We start from the raw sequence: 15,995 nt of genomic DNA on the forward strand, positions 1-15,995 counted from the left end.
CATAACTACCTGGACTAGGGCACGAGGGAGATCTTGTCAGTCCTACATATTTTGCTGAGTGGCAGCATAAGCTACCACTTGGTTTTGCTGTATTCCCATCTAAGGAGGCTGCAGAACATGAGCAGACCCAGAGCAGCAGCACAAGCTCTCACACGGGCTGACAAGGAGCTGCTGCAACCCAACCCCAACTGCACCGTTTCCCACCTCTCTGCATGGCACTGGGGCTGCACCGTGCAGGTAATTGAGAAGGAGTGACAAAACCAACTATCAGAGATACTTTCTGCTTGCTGTGGTATGGAGGGGCATGGGCGGAGGGGTGAAAGCAGTTGTGTGGTACAGAGACCGGCTAACTGTACAGCCAAGGGTGTGCGGCCAAGAAGGCCAATGGGACCCTGGGCGGCATCAGGAGATGCGTGACCAGCAGGTGGAGGGAGGTGATCCTCTCCTCTGCTCTGCCCTGGTGAGGCCCCATCTGGAGTGCTGTGCCCAGTGCTGGGCTCCCCAGTTCCAAGAGAGACAGGGAACTACTGGAGAGGGCCCAGCGGCGGGCTACGAAGATGGTGAGGGAGCTGGAGCATCTCCCTGATGAGGAAAGGCTGAGAGAGCTGGTCCTGGTTAGCCCAGAAAAGAGAAGACCGAGAGGGGACTCACCTATGTAGGCAAATATCTTGAGAGGATAGGGCCAGGCTCTTTTTGGTGGTGCCCAGCAACAGGACAAGGGACAATGGGCACAAACTGCAACATGGGAAGTTCCACCTGAATATGAGGAAGAGCTGCTTTACCTTGAGGGTGACAGAGCGCTGGAACAGGCTGCCCAGAGAGGCTGTGGGGTCTCCTCCTCTGAAGATATTCAAAACCTGCCTGGATGTGATCCTGTGCAACCAGCTCTAGGAGAACCTTGGACAAGGTGATCTGCAGAGGTCCTTTCCAACCCCGACCATTCTGTGGTTCTGCGAGAGCAACACCATTTTTAACAGGAAGTGCAGATTAGATCTTAATGGAAGCAGCACCTCGGACGCCATGCAACAGGATTTCTAGAAACGTTTCATTTGTCATCTGGAGTAAGGTGCAGGCAGCTGCAGTATAGTCTCTTCCAACTACAGCCATCAGCCTGTGCACAGATCCCAGGTTTTCTGTCAAGTGTCACACTCGTACCAGCAGCAGGGCATTGCATACAGCAGCCAAGAGTCTGTAGCACATATGACTCTGCAGTCGTAAATGCCACTGGAAAAGCAGCCTGGTGGTAATGCTTCACTACAGTCTGTTCCAATAGAAAGTCCATCCATGAGACATCCACAGTAAAGCAAGCCAATCACTACTTGAAACAAGGTTTCTTCATAATCCTATTACAGAAGAGACTTTGCTATCACCTAGTATTTCTTGAAGTTACTGCAGTGCCACAAAGTACAAATACACTACCAGTTTCTGTCATTTGCAGCCTTCTCAGAAACACAGCTACTTCCTTGGAAACAAGCACAACAAAAATAGTTTACCTCCTACCGTTGATGAAGGCTGTGAATGCATCTAGTGAGGCTCTGCTTGGGCAGCTGCCTGCGCTCACCAGCCTTTTAAGAGGGAAGCTGGTGGACAACGTGCTGCTCTGTTGCATCTGCACAGATTCACATGTACCCTCATTTTCATAATTGTGGACCTTCACAGTGCTGCCTTTCAAAGCCATCTGACCTACATGTGAGAAGTAGCAGTTATTTTCTTGGTGAACTGAATTTCTTGGTACAACTGAACGGTGTACTTTCATTTTTTAAGCAAGGTCTGTGATGAAGTTAGCAAAGTCGTCTTTTAATTCTGATACAGAGAGCCCAACAACACATGTTTACTAAAATGAAGCAAACTGAAGGAAATAGCAAAGCAGCAACATAGGTGATGCTTGTATTAGAACAGCATGTTCTAATTTAGGTGGGTGGCAGGGGAAGAGTATCATACCTTCTGGCATTTGTACCTGTCCCACTTGAAGCTTCTGCATAGTTTGAGGAGTTACTTCATTGTCTCCATCTGCTTGGTGTGCAAGACACTGAGGTAGTAAACATAAACCAGTTTACAACTGTGACATATAGATTTGTGCCAACACCTATGCATTTAACTTTCTGGTCTGCTTTAAGTTGAAACTGGCCACATAAAGGTAATGGTGTAGCCTCCTGGAAAACAGCTAAACCCAGCTGTATGCCGCCTGTGGACAGTCACTTTGGGGGGAGATTCTGGCTTTATGGGGCTCAGCAGCAAGGATGGCTTCTGGCTTGAAAGGCAAAACTGTATCGGCCATGGGCTCACAGAGACTGTCAGAAGAGCCTGGTCGCTGTTGTCCCTGCAAGCTCTTCATCTGCTGCACTTCTCTCATTTTAACAATACCTGTTACCAGTCTGACAGAAACCAAGATGCGTGAAAGAAAGAAAAATGGCATCGTGGAACTCAGGAACACTATATGGGAGGAGAGAGGGGAGGAAGCAGCAGATACAAAATGTGAGGAGGGAAAAGCCTTAGGAAGTTAATTTCTTGAAAAATGGGGAAGAGAGCAACACTGGCTTGGGTGGATATTTATGAACCACTGTTGTGTCCAGCTCAAGAAGCGTGATTCTCTGAGCACTGAAGGAGGATTATATTCCATCTATGTTATTCCTGCTCATTTATTCACTCCACCAGATGGGAAAATATGCATCCAAAGAGCAAAAATGCATAGAAACATGAGTATTATCTCTCACAAGTATTAAAACTCTTGTCTCACAAGCTTAATTAGGTTTATCCCCATTGCAAAACAAATTGCTTAATACTTCATTTTAGGTGCTTCGTTTTGTAGATGCAGCATTTCTGGTAGCTTTTTACACAATCCCAATATATAAATACAGCATACAAAAGACAAGTACTTAGGTTTTGTATAGTATATTTATAGCTGACAAAACTGTGGAGCGCCTTGGAATTTATGAACCAGCTTTTACCCAAAAATACATTAGTAATAGTAGACAAAAGGTTAGTCAAAACTGGCTTTCAAAATTATCATCAGTTACCAAAAATCTCTACTACTCCAAATCAAAGTTTTTCTAATCTATCACCTATTTTGATTGAAATTGATTAAAATACTGCCCAAACCTGGTGTCTAAAATTTAACATTTGTCTATTAAAAACAGTGGGAGTTGATCAATACCTTATGTTATACCTCAGTGGCCTTGTAAAATTCAAGGATTTCTAAGACACTTCTGTTCTAGTGCTCTACTGCTGTCTGTGGGACAGGAGGCAAAGATAAAACTGGGCAATAGAAAAAAAAAAAAAGGACTGTTCTCGTAACTACAAACTTGACATACCTGTAAATCACCTTTAGCTTGATACTGAAATCTGCTAAAAAGCAGGCACTATATTTAACCAGATTCATTATGAGTCAAGATTTAAGTGACTAACGTGTGGGTCACGTTTCTACAGAAGCATCTCATAACTAACAGCAAGAGTAACTCAAAGTGAGAATCGATGAACAGTCTGAAGCACTAATGCAAGGCCCAGCTGATGTGTTGCATTTGCCTGACTAATGTATAGGATTCTTAATGAAAGTAAAGCCCTCTCTAATGGGGAAATCCTTACTGTGCTTTTTTTGAAGGAGACATCAGGTTTATAACAGCCCTGGAGATTCACTTAACTAGTAAACAGAACAGCCTAGTCATGTCTTTTAAAAGCTCATGACTCTCTGTTGTGCTAACACATAAACATCGCAAAATAAATGCACTGTACTTCTGCAGAGACATTTAACGACTTACATTTTCTCTAGTCCAGCACACATACATGCACAAGTGTACTTGGTGGTGATGACAAAATAGAACTTATCTTTTACAAAAAGAAAGTCTGGGTTTGTGACAAGGCTTTAGAGAAAAGGTGAAATAATAACCACAAGTTTTTAAAAAGTCAGTCTGGCAACAACAGTGGATAGTATGTCTTACCTTACTTGGCAACTGGTAGGTACTTCTGATTATTATTAAAAACAAATGGAGAGGCCTCCCTAGAAGGAGAGCTATTTTCTCTTCTAGTTATTCTTTATAAAAACATCAGCCTGCTGGATAATGAATCTGAAAACATGTGACACGTTCAGAATAAACATCTCTCAATCCCTTCACTGAGAGGCATCTCTCAAGATTGAAAGGAGACCACTATTCATGCTCTTTCAACCATCCACTAGCTACCTAGTCATCAGTTCTGATGCAATGACAATTCTGATGTCTGTGAGGCAAGCACCTATGTGTTGTTATAAGTCAGCCAGCTAAAATCACTTCAGAGGTCACTGAAGAGTCCTTGGACAGTAAAAACGGGCAGTTAGAATAAAACTCTTTAACAGAGAAGTTCTCATTATCCAGCACCTGCACTGTTTGGTCCCCATTTACCTAACAGGTAAGATTCAAAACAAAGTAACTGCACATGCTTGCTTACACATTTAAAAGAGAGAGGCTATCACACTGTGTTGATTAAAGCTAGCCCAGAAAACAGTACTTGGAGCTGAATATTTCAGCATTGAGAAATGTGGAGTCACTAATCTGAAAAAGTTGTAGATTTTAGGAGAATCAGTCCAATCCAGATGCATAGTTCACGTAACATCGAAATTCATTGGCTAAATTTCGCGAGTGTTCTGGAATAAACTTGCATATCTTCACACCAAGATATTTGGCTGCCTGTTCCTCCATGATTGCACCTGCAGCAAAAATAATTAGTATTCAATGAGAAAAACAACAGAATGTTTGGGCTTTTTTAATAGCTCCTCCCAAATGCATATAGATAGAGCCTACTTTTTTTAAGGAAGCAAGGCTTAAAGCAGCTACACTATCAGCTAAACATTTAACACCTGAATCTAATGGCAAATTCAAAATACATCTAAAAGAACAGAAGATGCCCCAAGGAAATCAGTGTCTGAGAACTTTCATAGCAAGCAGCAGAGGGTAAGATCAGTGCCCCTTTTATAGAAAACAGAAACTTGAACTCAATCTTCTTGCTACATGCCAAAGAAATTACATGGTAGGGAGCCATGGGAAATGCAAACAGATTACATATACTCTTCCACTCAGATGAACTGCAGTGTGGTATTTACAACTAGACACTTGAGAAATCACTTCCTTGCGCAGTATTTCTCAAACTTCTTAAACTGAAGGACAACCCATCCATTTTAGGGAAGAAAAATCTTAGAACCATCCTTATGCATGACTGCCATGTCCAATTAAACAAAGAAGCAGGCTTTCTATGGCCACGCGTTATTTTTTCTTTTTTTTGCCTGCTTGGTTAACTTCCCTCAAATTGTGTAGAGGGGTTTTGTCCTTGTTTTTTTTGCAAAACTTTCCTGGATGTCTTCAGATGTCTTGTAATAAGATCACAGTTCAAGAAACACCCTGACTATGGCAGAACTCATCACTTCTTAAACCAACAAGTGTATCTCCATAAAGAAGGACCTGCAAGTACAGTTGGCAAGTTATCTAGTTTCACTGCTCTGATCACTGGTTTTTAATTCCTCCAGCTGTATTTCACTGCCTAAGATCTCTTTACTTGAATCATAGTGGCAGAATCCCCTCATATATTCATGCAAATGACAATTTCTGTGTTTACCAGTAAGGACAGGTAATGTGGGGGGAAAAAAAAGGTTGACTTTTTATTTTCATCAAGACTTAGCTGAAATAATCCCACTTTACTCAGCAGAGGCAATTCCAACCTATTTGTCATTATTTCTACTTAGTGCACCTTAGATGCTAAGTTGTATATGGCAGCTGAAGTCCTGCAGCTACTGACGTGTTTAAAAAAATCACAAATTCGTAAGGTTATTCAATAAGACTTTAACAATAAATTGCACCTAGATTTGTCATACCCAGATTTCATTCAATCATTGCAATTACAGAGTGGCCCTTTTACAAGAAAAAGCACTTCTGGAACTTTGCAGGAGGATCTTACAATTCTTAAAAAATTTAGTAAAACTCATAATGCCACATGAAGAAAGTACTGACCTCAACTATTAAAAAACACATGCCTTCAGTTTAAAATAAATGTTGAACTAAAGTATTCCAGTAAAAAGCTTAGGATACATACTCCTCCTTGAATTAATGATAAAGTAGTACTATTGAGTTTGTATTTTTCTCACTTGAGTAAGTTTGTCTTTTGAGAGAGAGAAAAAGATGCTTAATGGTGGCCTAGTATTTTTATCAATTATACCTGTACAAAGCAGAATCTTTCCTTTTGTTAAGTATTTGATGGTCTCTGATGTTTTTTGAAGACATTCCTCAGATAGATAAGGTGGATCTGCTATTACAATGTCAAAACTGTGTGGCAGGAGATTTTCAGGTAAGTTCAAGGGGTGGTTGTAATCATAGAAGATAAATTCTTCTCCATATACAGAAAACCTTCTGTCATACTCCAGTATACACACCGAGAAATCTTTACCGTCCTGTTCTTTCAGTTTCTGGTACACACTTGGTGCACTAATGCATGCTATCCTGAAAAAGAGACAGTAACTTAGAATATTAATTTAAAAGGCAAACAACAACAATAAAAACCCTACAGCAGCCCTCAGGACTGCTTTGGCAAAACATTTTAAACATTAGTCCCAAAAATGTAAACTGTTATTCCTCCATTCTAACAAATAATCATTTAATAACAGAGTTTTAAGTATTAAAGCCATTAACCTATTCAACCTCCATGCTGCACAAAGACCTGAAGCTTAACTACAGAGAAAAATCTTGTTTCAGAACAGCCAGGAAATGTACTTGAAAACTTGAAATTAAAAACGACTCCTTACAGAAATAGGACGAAACCCAAGTTTTTCCATCTGTTCTGCAGAAACTTTGTATGAAAGGAGAGGAAAGAATTGCAAGTCATTAATAAGCTCTGCAGCTCTTTGTATTACTCAAAAATAAAAAGACTCAGCAAACTTTTACAAGACAGAGCCTACAACATTCAGTGAAATGCTAAATGGTAAGATCTACTATTGATGAACTACTATTAACTACACAGCAGCAAAGCATTTCTGCAGTATCCCAGCTGAACAAAGATGAACTACGAGTAATGAATTAAACTGCATGCTCTGTCTACATAGTAGAAATGAAACATTTACAGAAAAGACATGTTAAATCTACAATGTAATTATTAAAACCTACCTGCCACCTTTTCCAGCTGCCACAACCACTTCATTAGCCAGGCAAGATGCAGTTTCATCGCTGTACCAAAACTGGCTCAGTTGCTGAGAAAGATAACATGCAATGACAAACAACATCAACCTTTCTGACTGTGCTATGTACAGTTAGGTGTGGTGAGTCATATTTGAAGAAAACCAAAATTTATAGCAACTTCTCAGTTCACACACTGAAGCTGGAAAGGTGCCTATTTTCCTGACAGTCTTTTTACTTCTGTAATCCAGTGACATGCAGCAGGGATCTTACACTGTGTGTTTCCAAAGCATGTACTGCAGTATCAGGAAAACCAAGTAATGCAAAATCAGACACTTGTTAGTTCAAACCCAGTGTGCAGATACTCAATATCTGTGTGCTCTTAAACTGAGTTACTTTAGTGGAAAAGGAAAAAGGAACTTTGAAAAGTGACAGTATAGAAGGATATATATATATCCTTCTATATATATATAGAGAGAGAGATATATATAGATATATATAGATATATATAAAGGATAAAAATACTGAATGAGAAGACATCAGAAAAAGGAAGAGTAAACCCCCCCCCCCCCGCACATCAGTCCAGAGATAAATCAAAAAATCAGTCAGAATGAAAAAAAAGCAGCAAAGCAGCCATCCACAAAACCAAAGAAATAAAACACAGAAAGAAATATGATGTGAAAAGAAAGATCACTTGGTCTTGTTACACTGTGTTTGTCTAAAACTGGGGGAAGAATCTTTACTACCTTCACATGCCAGGCTGGAGTTAAAATTTCCAGAAGGGATGCATGCTTCTGTTGGCAGCTTTATTCCCTCTCCATGCAGTTTCAGTTTGTACCCCCCACGCATATGCAGAACAGACAACTGTGCCCAGATTTAGGCAAATATCCACCGTAACACTGTCCATTAATTTTGCTACTCTAAGAACATCTTGAGCGTTCCCCTTTTTCATTTCATTTCATTTCATTATCCATCCACAAAAGAAACTTGGTAAAGGCTACTCCTCTAACTGTGCTTCATTCACTGAAGTTTATAGTTTCTTACCCAGTCTTCTTCTATCGAGCCAATGGAATATTGATTAAACCCTTGGGAGGTCTTCATGCCCTCTCTCTGCTGCTGTTCCAAACAGAACTCCTGGAGGGCAGCCAACGTATGGGATGAAAGCTGGGGAATGTCATCATCATCATCATCCATTTTTCTAGACTTCAACCAGAGGAAAAAAAATTAATCAAATTAACCCTTTCCAATGGTGAACACTTTTAATAATGGCATAGTCTCCCAAATCAAACAACTTCCACTGACAATGCAGACTCAGGCTAACAGCTAACTAGGAAAACTGCCTAACATGAGAAAACATATTCCCTCTACTTAGGAGCTCTTAAACCAGTGAGAGGCTGATCAGGAGTAACATGCCTCCAGAGAGAATTCAGGAACAGCAGCAACACTGCTCCCTTTCTATACAACACAGATTTGGCTTGTATTCATAGAGGGAAGTTGTCATTGCAGTTCTTGGATTTCCTGAATCCGTACACCTTTTAGGTATTAGCCTGCAGAAGAAAACCACCCTTTAGTGGATTTGGCAAATCCTATAGAAATTATTCCTTTCCCTCCTAGACATAAGGATAGCTGCTGGTCATTCCTTCCCATGTTCAAAAGTCAGACATTTCTGACTCAAAATGAAGTAAACTAGCATTCCAGGATCAGCGTCACCTGGCTTTAACTTCCATGCCATAAAAAAAAAAAAAAAAAAAAAAGACAAGACTCCTCTGAATGCCAGAAACCTCCTACAAACAAAAGCCAACAAGAAGCTTGAGAAGATGTTTTTCTAAAACAACACTACTCAACCGAAAACTTGTGTATTTTGTGCACAGCAGCACGCACGTAACTTGTACCAGAAAGACATAGTAACGGCAAAGTGCAGCCATTTTCAGAAAGCTGGAAGCGGGTGCCGCCGCACAGCATCCCTTCACCCTGCTGAGCCCAGGCAGCTGAGCTGCACCTGAACCGGTTGTGTCCTTCCCAGAAGGGACAGTGCCACCTCGTATGATGAAGGTGACGAAAATGGGAACCCAGTACGTGAAAAGTACTGGAGAAAACTGGGAAAGATTCTTCTTTCAAGAAACTAATTTTCTCTGCCTCTGATCTAAGAACTGGCACACGAGCAACTACTGTAACGGAACTCGGAAAGGGGCATACAGCTGCCTTTGCACAGAAGTCACTGAGAAAACCGTGGGCCGTCTGAACCATGGGCAACTTCAACAGTAAATATCATTTCTAGTATAGCTGGCTCATGGTTTTTCTTCTCCCCATTGCCTGCATTACAATGACAACTCCAGAATTCGCAGTCTCCTCCTCCACCCTTCCCTCCATGCTACTCACCCTAGAAGAGCTTTCAAGGCATTACTTAAAACAAAGCTGCTCCCTGCTTGCCGGAAAAATGGTACCATTAACCTGCCACTGTGACATAACTCGTCAGTATTGACTAGAATAATTACTCTGCCGTTCCACTGACACGGTACACACCTACATGTGATGAGAATAAAGCACTTGGCTTTCCTAGAGTATTGTTTATTGACTTGCTGGCTTCTCGGGCCAGGCTGGCCAAACAGGGAATCATTCAGAGCCTGCAGACCCACCTGCGCCTTACGCAAGAGGAGAATTCGGAAGTCAAGTTACCTAGTAAAGCCAAAATGGCTAATTTTGTCCCTAGTTTTCTGTTGAATAAAACATAAATGCTTTAAAATTACTTATATTATTATTTAAAATACTTCCTATATGACTGCAAGTTCACACGGATAATATAGTTTCTAGCAACAATGCTCTAACTATGCAACGCTATAATCCATTTAGGCCCTACACAAGAACTTTTTTCCATTAGGACAGATGTTAGAAGTTTAAAACCACTCCTCATCTCACGACTTTCTTTTTTCTTTAGTGCATCATACATATAATAATCCGGTTTGCTATTATCCCCTAGGCAAGGACATATCTATGTTTCGACACTAAGAAACTGAAACAGATGCAAACTTGCAGTTATTAAGTCAGAAATTAAATTTTATGTTCAGCTAGCCTATATAGGCATCTGCAAGGACTAAATCCATACCCATTAAATGAAACCCTCACAGATAAAATTGCTGATGAAGCATTACCCATTGTTTCAGTAGATAAAAAGGCATACAGCCATAGACATCTTTTTTCTATAAATATTTCTTAGTTGATTTTTTTGATAGTCTTCCTTTCAGTTTGTAAATTAAAGCCTTAGGAACCAAGCAGTAATTAACTGTGAGGTTGCAAGGAAAGGTAACTCAGAACATATGGTAGAAATTATATTTTTCTGAACATACATATATTGTCTATATACACTGACAGGTCATTAGCATGAAGGCATTTCCATACTCAAGAACTACATCAGAAAACTATTAAAGTGAGTTTATGTGAATGAGATTGGTAAATTCCTTTGGCTTCAAGGGAGAAAGTTCTACTGTTCGAAAGCCCCTCCATACCCCTCTCAGAAAGTTCACTGCTCTCAAGTCTAGGAACAACCCTAAAAGTTTTGGGGGAGGATGGGAGGAAGCAGAGAAACCCACAGTGCCTCTGGCCCTTAGGGAACCTTTAAACTCTATTTAAAGGCCCAAGGCCCATCTGAGCCCTGAGGCTCCCGCCGGCCCATCTGTGCTTGCCCCAGGCCCTGGGTCCCTCCTAGAGCAGCCTGCGCTCTGGCCTCACGGACTCTCTACAAGAGCCACAATGTGGGGACAGGGTTGCATTTTAGGAATTCCCTGGGGTTCAGAGTGGTTGTAACATGTACAGTGCTGATACAGCCATGTCACCTGCATTAAACCCTTGTATTAATAGGAATACAAGGTTTAAAACCAGCAAGGTGGTAAATCTTCTTTACTATTAATTCTTAGCTTAAGTGTTGCATGTGCACCTAATTAAAAAGCAAAAAGATAAAGAAAGCACATCTCCAAGAGCACCTCAAGAACACTGCATGCAGTTTGGAAAAATAAAGAGTCATGGTAAAGTCAGAGGTCATTTAAAGGAAAGCAGGAAAAAAGCTCCCACAGACAGAGTGGAACATGGACAAGCGCAGTTGTGTTCGTAGGGCAGAATGGCAAATTTGAATGCTACTGGCCTCTGGAAAGCCTCATCTGCCCATAAAATGGGAAAAGCGAGGTGACTAACAACTACACTACATGGCGTATGGCTCCCATGGTGCAGCAGGTGGCATGAAGGGGTGGAGGTGCCTGCAGACTCCTTAGTCCCTTCCCCTCTGCACAGCGTTACCTCTCTCTTATTAGTTGATGAGCTGTTCAGGTAAATGTCATCCATACAGAGTGAAAGCTCTTCAAAGAAGAAGGAAAAAAAAAGAAAAAGTGGTAATACCAAGTGAAAATAGTAGTACAGGAGACTCCAAGGCCCTGTCTTCACAATACTGTACCTATTTAACATTAGTTTCCAGATGTCATGTTTGAAAACTCTAACTTTACATAGACAAATTCTAAAGCAGAGGGAAAAGAATAAAAAAGTTAGAAGGAATTCTATGGAAAAATTAACTCACTCAAAAATTCCTACAGTCTTTAGTCCCCTGTACATTTGGTCCACCCATCATTATGATCACCTGGAAGCCCCTCTTTGAGATAAGAGGGTGGCTTCTATGCCCAAGTGTGTCCCACTATCCAGTGAAGTTTGGAAACCTGCAGTCACCAGGTCAGCTGGGGTCCGGGGAGAGACTACTGAGAGGGCCAAGGAATAGGAACACAACTGGAAAGCCACCCGGTTCATCGCTGGGAGGGGGCAGGAAGAGGATGGAGTTAGCCCCTTAGATCTTTTACGAAGAATATAAAAAGCACACCTGCAACTTCAGTAAAGATTTTATTCTAGAGTAACTTGGATCTAAAGACAGATAGCATAAAACAGAGTTAAATAGTTACATTTTCCCCAAGCCACCCAAGTCAGTATTTGAGCAAATAGCTCATCGTCTATGGTGTTTGTGACACATACCGAGAAAAGCTGGACAATGGTGTGCAACCATAATAAAAATCACCTGAAAGGGGCTGCAACCACCTGCCTGGAGGTAAACGAGTCCCCATCAGAGGGACCAGAAAACTACTACAAGGCTGGTCATGTGTCCTATGCTAGGCCATAGCTACATCTGGTTTGTAGAGACTTCGAATACAAATCAAAACTTGTCAAACGTTTGAGAGGTCTCCCTCAAACACATGCAGCCAGCTTGTTCCTCTGCAGTCAACCGAGAAATGCTCCACGACTCACAGTTTTGGGGCCTAGGTGCCATGAAACAGAACAGCCTCTGAACAGGATGGCCAAGCCAGCGGACATCAGAAAAGCAGAACTGACAAACTTGCACAGAAACCTGGAACAGTTTCCTGAAGTACTAATGCTTTTGTGCAGTAGGGAAAGAGAGTCAAGGCAGGATTTGCAAACCAGGAGCAGCTCACCCACCATAGATCAGAGAACAGCTCCATTTCAGGATTAAGTCTGGAGGACATCTTGTTAATGTCCCTGGCAAATGGTACTAGTTCAGATCAGGGGTTGATACTGGTCATTCTTCTATCCTGAAGGCAGCCAAACGCAGCTGTCTCAGAAGGATCGAGATAAGGCAAGTGCATGTGATACCTCCCCGCTCTGTACTCTCCCAGACTTTAACCGTTGTCCCCTAAGGCAGCTGTTTCTGCACCTGAAGTGATTTATTCTGTGAATGCAGTTCTCTTAGAGACACTTGTCCAGTACCCCTTAAATTGACATAATGTTTTTTAATCTATAATGTCAGCTGGTAATAAGTTTTATTTTATGAATAAGTACCTCTTCTAGCTGTGAACCATGGCTACCTAGCTTCACGTGATGTAAATACTTTGTGCATTGGAAGAGAAAGCAAATGGCTGAGCACTTACACACTCTCCACACCATTCCACATGTCATTTCACAGACACCTGTATGTCACCCCCTTTCCCTCACTCTGCAAGCTGGCTCTTTCCTAGCCTGAAGGGTTTAATCCACTCCATTGACTGGTTGACAAAAGTCTTTCCATACATTTGCTCATCCTTGTTAAACACTTTTAATAGTTGGTTGGGTTTTTTTTTGAGATGAGGGGACCAGAACTCTACACAATATCTAAGATACACATGACCACACATTTATGCTGTTATTTGATGATGTTTTCTGTTACAGTCTATTTATTTTCCTAAAAAATTCTAACATTTGATTCTGGCTGCCACCAAACACTGGTATGATATTTTTGGAGAATCACATCATAATCCTGAAGTCTCCTGCCTGAATGGGAACAGCATCTGATGAGAACATGATTAAGTAGAATTTACAAGAAATTTAAAAGGATCTGCCAAGAGCTCCAAGACAGCAGCACATACAGAACAAAACTAGCCAGCAGTTCTGGTCCCTTCATCTCAACAAAAAGCAGATAAAATACTGAAACCAGAAAAGTTTCAAGAAGGGTGGTGAGACATCCAAAGACCAGAACAGCTTTTGCTGTGGAATGACTATGAGGAGGACGTAACTGAGAAGGGGTATGACAGAGCCTGTGACCATGAGCGGCACAAACACCATGGGCTGAGATCCACTGCTGCTTTCCAAGGCAAGAACTAGAATGCAACACGTGTGGGCTGCAAGAGCCCTGTTAAAAAAAACCAAATAACCAAAAGGAGCTGGTTCTTGACACAGGGCCTCACCGAGCTACAGAATCCCTGTCAGTGATGAAACTTCATCGTGCTTCAAAGTGACACGGAAAAATTAATAGAAGAGAAACACCCGGGGGATGACTAAATACACAGAAACTGCGCTGGATTCAATACGTCTGGAGGGCAGGTGGCTGCCGGGAGGCGGGAGAGCGCGGTGCATTCCAGCGCAATCCTCACCCTTCCCAGTAAGCACAGTCGGGACACCGTGAAACGCTGGGGGGTCTCTGGAGGAAGCCCGTTCCCTCCGGCTCCCGCCCCACCGCTGCAGGCCCCGCACCCCGCTGCCAGGGGCTACCCTGCAGGGGCCCGCCTGCCCTCCCCTCGGCCGCCACCCGCCCCGTGGCAGCGCCCCCCCCCGCCCCAGCTGCCCCCTCCGAGCCGGGACCCGCCGCGGGAGCCGAGCCGCGGCCCCCCTGCGCCTCCCCTGGGCCCGGCCGCTAAAGGCCGCCCCGCTGTGAGGGGCCGCCGGGCCGCAAACGCCACTCGCGCGGCCCCTCCGCTGCGGAAGACCTGGGGGGGGGGGGGGGGGGGGGGGCGGGGGGAGACACACACAGAGCAGGCCCCAGCGGCGGCGCTCACGGACAGCGGAGCGCCGGGCCCCGCCGCGGGCGGCAAGGCGGGCGGACGGACACGCGGCCCCCCCGGCCGCGCCACTCCCCGAGCCCCGCGCCCGCCTCCTCACTCCACTCACCGGCCGCCAGAGCCCTCCGCGCACGCGGGCCTCTCCCGCCCCGCCCCAGCGCCGCGCGCCCCCTGCTGGGCACTGGCGGCGGGCGGGGCGGGGCGGGGCCCTGCACCCCCCTCCCCCCGTCTCTGACAGGGCGCCCGGGCCGGGGCGCTGCCGTGCGCCTGCTGCGGCGGCGGCCCGGGGAGCGCCCCCGCCTGCCCCCGCTGCCGCCCTCACCCCGCGCCCCGCGGGCGCTGACACACCGGCGGGTGGCCGCCTGCCGGCACGTGCCGTCCGAGGCGGGCCCGGAGCGCCGCCGCCTGAGGGGGCTGCCGGAGCGCTGCTCGGCCGGCAGCCGGCGGGAAAGCCGCCTTTTCGCAGTGCCTTTCCGACCGCGGTGGCTCGGGTGGCTTTAAAGCCGTCCGCAGGGGGGTTTCCGACTGAAACAGGGGCTTCCTAAAGCCTCAGGAGCCGTAGCGGAGCCACCGCCGTGAGCTGCCCCCGGCCCGCCCCCCGCAGGCCCCCGGCGCGCAGCGCTCCCGCGCGGGCCGTGCTTCGCCTCAGGCGGCCGGTCAGGTTGGACCGCGAAGTCACGGATGTGTCTCAGGTTCCATCCCAAGTCGTCAAAAAGCCACTTCATTGCCAGTCTAGCGGCACCCCCGCCGCGCCCAGCCTCCCGGTTTTTCTTGCTCTGGCTCTCCCGCTCAGCCTTCCCGCCTGAACCGAGTGGTACCGCGTCGGAACAAGCTGCCCCCCGCACTCAGGCAGAAGTCGGGCTGCTTGTAGGGTAGTTCTGAAAGATCCTAAGTTTTAAAGTATTTTCCCCGTTTCAATTAATTCACTGCATCTTGCCCTTTGGGCATAGAAACTTCTCATCTCCGTGTCTGGCATTCTGCAGGCATAACGCACTTGTCTGGCACTTCTTGTCCCCTCATACTGTCCCACCAGAACACGTAACTTCCTCACCACTGCTCTTTCCATCCCTCTTTATAAAGTCTGATAATTTGTAAAAAGCATTTTCGTAGCATTGTCCTTCTACTGTTCCGTGGCTCTCCTATAAACAGACTCACAGATGGTTTGCCCATCAGATTATTTACAATTAACCCAGCAGCAGGCTCTCCTCACGCCCTTCAGAGCTCATGTTCCTATCAGCGATGCGTTGCGTAAGAAACTGCTATTCCACCCACAACCTGCTGAATCTTCATCTGCTGCAACACTTTGTTGTGGCCAAATGGAACATCCTCAGCTGAGCACTGGGCACCTACCAGCAGAGCAGAACTATTTCCTTGGAAGACAGAAATACTAAATTTGGATAAAATGTTTCCGCAGCACAGCGTATGTAGGCAGCAGAGAATCAAATTTTCTTGCCGCTGCAGGATGTGGGGTTGGGCTGATTTTTCTGTCTGATCCCCGTGCTTTTTGCCTCTCTCTCCTTGAGAAGCAAGGCTTTGCACGACAACAGAGAACTGTGGGCATTTCCACTTGGTT

General features: G+C 44.6%; 1 protein-coding gene across 3 annotated transcripts; it reads right to left on the reverse strand.

Annotated features, from left to right (window-relative positions):
• Positions 1 to 1,776: 1,776 nt before the first annotated feature.
• EEF1AKMT1 (EEF1A lysine methyltransferase 1) lies at positions 1,777 to 14,628 on the reverse strand. 3 transcript variants are annotated; one of them, XM_056328608.1, is made up of 5 exons: positions 14,532 to 14,628; positions 8,172 to 8,330; positions 7,119 to 7,201; positions 6,178 to 6,458; positions 1,777 to 4,678 (listed from the first exon to the last, which is right to left on the reverse strand). In XM_056328608.1, exons 2-5 carry the CDS (start codon positions 8,319 to 8,321, stop codon positions 4,551 to 4,553), a joined length of 642 nt encoding a protein of 213 aa, XP_056184583.1. In that variant the 5' UTR covers positions 8,322 to 8,330; positions 14,532 to 14,628; the 3' UTR covers positions 1,777 to 4,550. The 3 variants fall into 3 exon arrangements, with proteins under 3 accessions (XP_056184583.1, XP_056184582.1, XP_056184584.1); XM_056328607.1 differs by having other exon boundaries at positions 8,172 to 8,325; positions 14,532 to 14,619; XM_056328609.1 differs by lacking the exon at positions 14,532 to 14,628 and adding an exon at positions 13,832 to 14,036.
• Positions 14,629 to 15,995: the final 1,367 nt, after the last annotated feature.

Source organism: Falco biarmicus, chromosome 2 (assembly GCF_023638135.1).
Source record: "Falco biarmicus isolate bFalBia1 chromosome 2, bFalBia1.pri, whole genome shotgun sequence".
Taxonomy (NCBI): domain Eukaryota; kingdom Metazoa; phylum Chordata; class Aves; order Falconiformes; family Falconidae; genus Falco; species Falco biarmicus.